The sequence below is a fragment of the Mus pahari genome, chromosome 23 (assembly GCF_900095145.1).
Source record: "Mus pahari chromosome 23, PAHARI_EIJ_v1.1, whole genome shotgun sequence".
Classification (NCBI taxonomy): domain Eukaryota; kingdom Metazoa; phylum Chordata; class Mammalia; order Rodentia; family Muridae; genus Mus; species Mus pahari.
This window is the reverse complement of record NC_034612.1, coordinates 30,847,661-30,856,208: the sequence shown is the minus strand read 5'-3', so window position 1 is coordinate 30,856,208 and position 8,548 is coordinate 30,847,661. Positions and strand designations below refer to the sequence as shown.

Below are 8,548 nucleotides of genomic sequence, written 5' to 3'. Positions count from 1 at the left end.
AAAAAAAAAAAAACAAAAAAAAACGAAAAGGGAACTAACACAGTCACTCACTCAATGACGCACATGCCTCTGTCCCTTACTGCCTCTGTCCTCAATGGAGAAGCCCACAGCCCACCCTCCTCAGGACCAGGACCAGGAGACTGGCGGTGCTGGCGTTTGAGAACAATGAGAGTCACTTCAGGAAAACAATCTGCGTGTGTGTGTGTGTGTGTGTGTGTGTGTGTGTGTGTGTGTGTGTGTGTTTAAGAGCTTCAACAATACACGACACAGAAACAAAGGTAGAACACAGCACAGCTGTGGATGTATAATTTTAACATCCTATGTCAGAAGTTTATATAGCCAGAGACAGGAAAAATGTCAGCAGAGACAAAAGAGCTGAGTTCCAACCACCACACCGGCCTAACTGGTGGCAGCAGCAGCCCCAGGGTTGGAGAAGTGGCCTCTGCCTTCCACGGCCAGCCCCATCACCCCCGCTTCTGCCAGCTTCACAGGGCACAAATGTCTTCAGGTGCTTCTCAGTGACACCTGTGCCAGCCCTGGTGAGCAGAAAGGCATTCTAGCCATGGAAAAGAACCCTCTGTTAGCAACACAGGTCAAAATCAAATGGTGGTGCCGGAGAGATGGCTCAGACATTAAAGGTGTGGGCTGCACTTGCAGAGGACCTGAACTGAATTGCAAACAACCACATATGGTGGCTTACAACTTCCTGTAATAGCATGTGATGCCCTCTTCTGGCCTCTATGGGCAACTGCACTCACGTGCACAGACACACAGAGATAGAAACATACATACACAGCCACATAGCCCATGCCGCAGGGTGGCTGCACCTGTAGCTACCTCCTGCCTCTCAGCTTCGGCTGCAGGCCACACAACATGGGAGCCACAACCCTGTGGGCAAGCACCCAAAGAGCATTTCTTTAGCTTCTGGGAACCTTTGTTTTAACCCTGCAGGTACCAGAGGACCCTCAGTCACTGGGCACCCTGGTTGGTAAGTATCCTCAGCGGGGGAAAAAAATAATGCCAGAAACTGACTTCTCGGCATTGACTGGTCCATCTTGCTGGGTTAATTCTCCGCCCCCCAGCGGCAGTGGGAAGAACTGGCCTTGGCAAATCGGCGAGAGCTCAGCCGTCGCCTCAGGGAAGAGAACTTGTCTCCCAGGACCCTGCGCAGTCCCACATTATCCTTGCCACAGGGCACGTGCTGCTTGGTCACCGGGAGCTGCCCTGTGAACATCTCCCAGCGGCTCAGGGCATCCACGGTCGCATCCACCTGGAGCAACTCCTCTTCAGCTTCCTCCCGCCCCAGGGTCTGGACGCACGCAGTCAGCCACTGTCCGTACTCCTCCACAGCGTCCACAGGCCCCCCGAGGTTCAGCAACACTTCTGAGGCCACAGGAGAGCTCAGTGCGTCCTCAGACACTGGTTCAGGTCCGTCAGGGAAGGTACGACTCCATGCATCAGGGGTGACAGGCTCTGACGGGCTGGTGACAGGCTCCGTGTCACTCTCGCAGCCCATGCCTGAGTCAGCACTGAAGGGCAAGGTGTCCTCTGACACAGATGGCTCCCCAGCCTCTTGACCAGACCATATCTCCACCATCACCCGAGTCCAAGCATGGAGTCTCTATGGGAAGAAACATAGGCTGAGGTTGGCGACGGGGTCACTGAGGACCACCCCAGGAGCCGGCATGGGGCTGGAGCCACGAAGGACCTGAAGGTGGTCTGAGGGCTGGAGAGCAGGCCACAGCCGAGCTGGACCTCCCAACTCCCAGAAGCCCGCCTTTCACAGGTACTTGGCAAGCTGGCTGTTAACCCAGACACTGCTCAGAGTTAAAGTACATGAAGATTACAGTTAATCTGAACTTTTATGTGTTTGTGTGTGTGCATTTATACACTCGCACATGTGCATGGTGCACACACGTGCATGTGGAGACCACAGATCAACATCATGCATCCTCATTTTGTGCCTTGTTTTCTGAGAGTCTCTCACGGAGCTGAGAGCTCACCATGGTTAGACTGGCTAGAGAGCTCCTGGGACCACACGTACTGTCCTGGCCTCCCCAGCACGAGGGTCGCTTATGCCTGCCCCACACCCAACTTTTTATTAGCTGCCAGGGATCCAAATTCACATCCTCATACCCGATAAGGTATCTTCCCAGCCCCTAGGGTTAAAATTTTGTTTCCACTGGGTAGTGGTGGTGCACATTTTTAGTCTCAGTACTCAGGAGGCAGAGGCAGGCAGATCTCTGAGTTCGAGGCCAGTCTGGTCAATATAGAGTGAGTTCCAGGACAGCAGGGTTACACAGAGAAACCCTGTCTCGAAAAACCAAAAAAAAAAAAAAAAAGTTTATTTTCCTCCTATTTATTTACTTGTTTGTTGTTTTCCTTCTTTTTAAAAAATATTTAGCCTGGCATTATGGTATATGCCTTTAATTCCAGCAACTGAGAGGGAGAGGCAAGCAGATCTCTGTAAGTTCAAGACCAACCTGGTCTATAAAGCAAGTTCCAGGACAGCCAGAGCTATTCAATAAAACACTGTCTTAAAGAAAAAAAATTTTTTTTCAAGACAGGGTTTCTCTGTATAACCCTGGCTGTCCTGGAACTCACTCTGTAAGCCAGGCTGGCCTCGAACTCAGAAATCCACCTGCCTCTGCCTCCGGAGTGCTGGGATTAAAGGGGTACGCCACCACTGCCCGGCAAGATGTATTTATTTTATGTGTAAGTATTCTATGTGCCTGAGTGTATATATGTGCACCCTGTGCATGTAGTACCCACAATGGCCAGAAGAGGGCATCAGATCCTGCAAACCAGGAGTTAACTGGCATTTGTGAGCTACCCGACATGGGTACTGAAACCAAACTATTCTTAAGCCATCCCTCCAGCTCTGAGGTAAAATGTTTTTAAATCAAAAGGAGGAATCAACACATTTTCTGCCCCTAAATGCCACCTACCATCAGCTGTGCTGTGACATTAGCTTCCTAAAGCACATCTCCAGATGGATGCCCTTGTGTGCCACAGCACATGCCCAGATGTGCTATATATTGTGTGATAAGATATAGCTTTGAGGCTAGGTCTCCCTTAGCTCTGCGCCCCCTGTCAGAATCCTCAGGGACTGTACTAGTGACACTAAGCTGACCCCACCTCCTGCAGCAGCTAGAGCCCTGCTAATCCCCATACGCTATCCCCAGAAGGACCTGGCCACCCCAGGGTGCCAACTCAACTCCTAGTGACTTACATCCTCTCAGCTCCATATGCATACCATGGCACATGCACACACAAACGAATGAATGAATAACGAACCTTATAAAACTGAGAGGGAGCAGGAGAGATGGTTCATCAGTTAAGAGCACTGGCTGCTCTTCCAGAGGACCCAGGTTCAGTTCCCAGCAACCACATGGTAACTGACAACCATCTGTGACTCCAGTCTCAAGGGACCTGACGCCCTCTTCTGACCTCCGTGGACACCACACACACACACACACACACACACACACATGGTCCACATACATGAAGGCAAACACTCATACAAATGAAAAATAAAGCCAGGTGTGGTGGTGCACGCCTTTAATCCCAGTACTTGGGAGGCAGAGGCAGGCGGATTTCTGAGTTCGAGGCCAGCCTGGGCTACAGAGTGAGTTCCAGGAGAGCCAGGGCTATACAGAGAAACCCTGTCTCGAAATAAATAAATAAATAAATAAATAAATAAATAAATAAATAAATAAATAAATAAAATGGAAAATAAAAAGCTTTTTTGTTTTTCTTTCTGGTTTGTTGATTTTGTTTTGTTTTTTGTTTCAAGACAGGGTCTTCCTATGTAGTTCTAGCTATCCTGGAACTCACTATGTAGACCATGCTGGCCTCAAACTCAACCCCTGGCTCTGCCACTGGAGTGCTAGGATTAAAGGTTGTGCCAACACCACAAAACTAAAGAAGAAAATGCCTGCGGTGAGAGAGGCTTCCCACAGCAAGTAAGTTGAGTCTCGGCACTGGAAAAAGCTGATTTTTACACACACAGGGATATCCCCTCCATACACTGAAAGCTTTAGCTTGATTTCAACCTAAGGAGGATTTCAAGAAAAATAAGCAGCATTTGTATTTGACCTCAAACCCTGAGCCTAGTGTCCTCGTTTGCAAACGAGCCTTCCTACAGGGATAAAGGCTGGAGGTTATCTGCAGCAATACTTCATGCTGACAGCAGAGGGCAGCACCTCCTCGCCAGCTCAGCCAAGAGAGGCTCTATGGCTGGCTGCCCCTCTGGACGCCAACTTGATGCACTACCCCTTTGTCCTAGGAGCTGCACTGCCTCTGGGTACAGGATCTCCAGTGTCCAGCACGGAGCAGAGAAGAGGAAAGAGGACATGGAGATGTAGAGAAGGAATCTCACCAACGCTCTGTAAATACAGCACTTATGGAGGGGAGGGGTGCTCTCCTGCCCTAGTCCACGCAGCGCAGCCTGATGCCACTGCTACTGCCACCAACCTGAGTGTTCCATCTGCCAGAAAGACCCGCAGCCCACCCTACCCCCTGGAATGATGGTGCATGCCTGTCATTTGGTTCTCTCTCTCTCTCTCTCTCTCTCTCTCTCTCTCTCTCTCTCTCTCTCTCCCCACGCATGCGCGCGCGCGAACACACACACACACACACACACACACACACACTGTCCCCTCCCACTTCTCCTGTGTGGCTTCCCTGCCTCACCTTGTACCTCTCCAGGAGCCTAAAGCCCAGGAGGTGATGCAACTTCCTCAAGCAGATGGGACAGAGGTCCAGGGGCCGCCGGATCACCTCATCCAGGCTAAGCGCCCCCTGCAAGAGGCAGCGGAGCCAGCGACAGCTCCCCAGGCCCAGGAGGTGGCAGAGCTCATGGCAGGTGACCTAAGGAAGACAAAGCACCAAGCCGAACCTCAGTCTCCACATCCTGAAACTCCCACCCTGCGTTCCCCGAGCCCACTAGGCAACCCTGGAAGAAATCCAACACCTTGGATACCAACAGATCCCTGGGCAGTGATCCAAGCATCCCCCTCACTGTGTCCTCCGTAGTGGCTCCAAGAGGCCACACAGCATGAGGAAGCTTAGAAGCCAGCCGGACCAGCGGCCAGATCCCAGAACCCTTTGGGTCATTTCTTTGTGGTCTTGAGCCGTGGGGTCTTTTAGTCTTGGATCTCTCACTCTTTAAAGTTAGGGACCCCCTTCCTTTTAGCACTAACTGTGCAAGGGGCCTCTGAGCCTTCCTGTCTCCTGTGCTCACCTTGCAGCACTGAACCATGCCCAGGGCGCTGAAGCACAGGGTCCGTCCTCCCTCACGAGGCAGTGTCTCGGGGCCACCTGCTGCTGCTGCTGCCTCCAACAAAGCTGGGTCAGGAACACTGGACCCAGCCTGCAGGAACTCTCCAGAGAAGCGAGCGAAGCTACACACACCCACTTCTGGGGAGAAGCCAGAAGAAGAAGTCCAAGGGAGAGCCATGGCCCAGGAATCCAGGGTGAAACCACCCCAGCACTTCCTGCAGCCCGGGACAGCCAGATGAGGAAGTGGTCCCCTGGCCCTGCCATATGCAGTCGACTCTGGGGACCAGCCCCCTGCCCAGGGCCGGTGAGAACATAGCCTCAAGCTTGTGCCCACCCTACCCCCACCCCCACTCCCCACCCCCAGGAGAGACCATCTATGCATGTCCTTCACTGGTGGGCTGGGACCACATCATTCTGCCTCCTAGGCAACGGTTGCTAGGACCTCAGCTCACCGTGCCCCGGAAGAAATCTGCCAAAGGTGAAGGTCCAGGCATCATGGGGGTACAGGTCGGCCAGCGTAAGGCCCAACACGCACAAGGCATCTCCTGGCTTGTTGTTCTTCAAGAAGGACAAGATGCCATCTGCAGGAAGAAGGTAGGGCGGGCAGATGAGCCTCCCATTCTGTCCTTTGGTCTGGGACCAGCCCCTCTCAAAGCTGGATGCAGCAAGCCACATCTGTGGTGAGACCCGGAACCCATAGCAGCTAACGAGGAGGAGGGTCCCTAGGGCCAGCCATGTCCTGGGTCTCTGTCTCCTGAGACATGAGAGTCGATCTGGATACAGGGCCCTCACCTTCCATATGGAGGCCAAAGGGGCAGTCAAGGGCTGAGGTGAGTATAGTGTTTGCCATGCAGACATGGAGCCCGAGTCTGATCCCCAGGTCCCATAATAAGAAAGCCAGTCCCAGGGGCTTGTAATTCCAGCACTGGGAAGGCAGCAACAGCTAGATCCCTGGCCAGCCAGCCTGGGCAGGTTAGTGAGTCCCATAGCAGTGCGGGACCTGCCTCAAGAAAACCAAGAGGGATGTCAGTGAATGAGGAAGACCTGACCTCTGACCTCCCCCCTCCCCCTGCAACATCTCTCATACACACATATTCTCACACACTCTTATACACACACACACACACACACGTACTCTCTCATACATACACTCTCTCTCACACACACATATTCACGCACACTCATACACTCTCAAATTCACACATGCACACACACATTCACATAGTCTCACACACACATTCACACACAGAACACAGTCATACACTCTCATGCATACTCTCACACACATACTCTCTCACACTGGAAGATACACATTCACACACACACTCCCACACACATGCACATTTTCACACACACACACACACACACACACAGAGCAAAAAAGAGCCCAGGAGGGAACAGGCCCTGAATAGTTACACCAAAAATACCCACACCCAGATCCCTAGGCCCAGTGAGAGGTCCCTCAGCTGTGACTGCGGGTGAAGAAGATCGTGGCTCTGCACTGCCCAGAGAGTCAAGGTTAGAGCAAAGAGCCTGAGCCACTCAGGGCAGAAAGAGGGAGAAGAGGGAGTCCTGGATGGCCCGTGAGGCCCTGGGAAGCAAGGGGAAAGGACACGAGACTAGGGAGCTGCCCGAGGAAGTCTGCTGTGGACAAAGGCAGAGAAGGAAGGCAATGGGACTAGGGGTGCCTTGGTGAAGCTCAAGCTGGAGAACAGACCAAGACAGGGAAGTGGCTGCATCTGGGTCTGCCGGCCACTGCTAACAAGGCATGGGGTGGAGCCCCTCCTCAGTCCTTACACAGTCCAGAGGGGAAAGAGCACACCGGAGCAGAGCCAGGCCAGTGAAAGAGAGGGAGGTCAAGGACTTCCGGGTACCGCTAAGGGCAGGCATCTTTGGAAAGTGTCCCAGCTGCATCCCACTGAGGGGATGGCTGGCTTTAAGCACGTGAGGAACGTGCAGGGAACGATACAGGGAGAGGTGGGTAACGGAGAGCTGAAACAACGTCTAGTGTGGGAGAGGACTGAGACCAGGGGGACAGAGAGGGGCAGAGCACAGGGCTGTGTGACCAGCTCCAGACCACCCTAGTTGGGAGGACAGAGGCAGAGTGAGGGATGGAGGAGCTGTCAGAAGGACGTGTTCACAGTCCAAAGTTCAGGTGATGTGGTTGCTGGTTACAGAAGTGTGGGGTGCACCACTGTCCCTACGTTTTAGAAAGGGTTGGAGAGATGGCTCAATCCTAAAGAACACTCACTGCTGCTCTTCCAGAGGTCCTGAGTTCAATTCCTACAGAATGGTTCACAACCATCTGTACTGGGGTCTGATGCCCTCTTCTGGTGTGCAGGTGTACATGCAACAGAGCATCCATACGAAGAAAGAAAGAAAGAAAGAAAGAAAGAAAGAAAGAAAGAAAGAAAGAAAGAAAGAAAGAAAAAGAAAGAAAGAAAGAAAAAGAAAGAGGGGGAGGGAGGGAGGGAGGTAAGAGTGAGCACATATATAAAAGTCCAAAAACTTTTTAATAAAATAATATAAAAATTTAAAAATTAGCCAGGCAGTGGTGGCGCACGCCTTTAATCCCAGCACTTGGGAGACAGAGGCAGGCAGATTTCTGAGTTTGAGGCCAGCCTGGTCTACAGAGTGAGTTCCAGGACAGCCAGAACTACACAAAGAAACCCTGTCTCAAAAAAACAAACAAAAAAACAACAATAATAATAATAATTAATAATAAATAAATAAAAGTGGCCTGTCTGGTGGCATGTGCCTTTAATCCCAGGTCTCTGAAGGTAGACAGCAGGCAGACCTCTGTGACCTCTAGGACATCCAGGGCAACCTACTGACACCCAGACTCAAAATAAATGGCCAGGCGTGGTGGCGCACACCTTTAATCCCAGCACTCGGGAGGCAGAGGCAGGCGAATTTCTGAGTTCGAGGCCAGCCTGGTCTACAGAGTGAGTTCCAGGACAGCCAGGGCTACACAGAGAAACCTGACTCGAAAAAACAAAAAAAAAAAAAGAAAGAAAGAAAATGAATAAATAAAAAATAAAGGTCTCAAAACTGTAAAACAAAAAAGAAGTAAACTGATTTTGACAAAATATTTGATGTAAACAAAACTACCCTACAGACATTTTTTTTTCAGTGTTTTCAGGGCTCTGCATATGCTATACAGATGTTCTACCCCTGAGCCACACCCCAGCCCCTCACTGGGGGATTCTAGGCAGGGGCTCTATCACTGAGCTACGCCTCGAGCCCTCTTTTTACTTTTTTTTTT

At 51.5% G+C, this 8,548-nt stretch overlaps 1 protein-coding gene across 1 annotated transcript in view; it reads right to left on the bottom strand.

Annotated features, from left to right (window-relative positions):
- Window positions 1-295: 295 nt before the first annotated feature.
- Amz1 (archaelysin family metallopeptidase 1) overlaps window positions 296-8,548 on the bottom strand; it is a 19,552-nt gene continuing 11,299 nt past the window's right edge. Inside the window, exons 4-7 of the mRNA XM_021187075.1 lie at window positions 5,736-5,864; window positions 5,246-5,421; window positions 4,696-4,872; window positions 296-1,621 (exon numbers count right to left, since the gene is read on the bottom strand). Of these exons, the coding sequence (XP_021042734.1) occupies window positions 1,064-1,621; window positions 4,696-4,872; window positions 5,246-5,421; window positions 5,736-5,864 (1,040 nt within the window). The 3' untranslated portion in view covers window positions 296-1,063. The remainder of the gene's footprint in view (window positions 1,622-4,695; window positions 4,873-5,245; window positions 5,422-5,735; window positions 5,865-8,548) is intronic.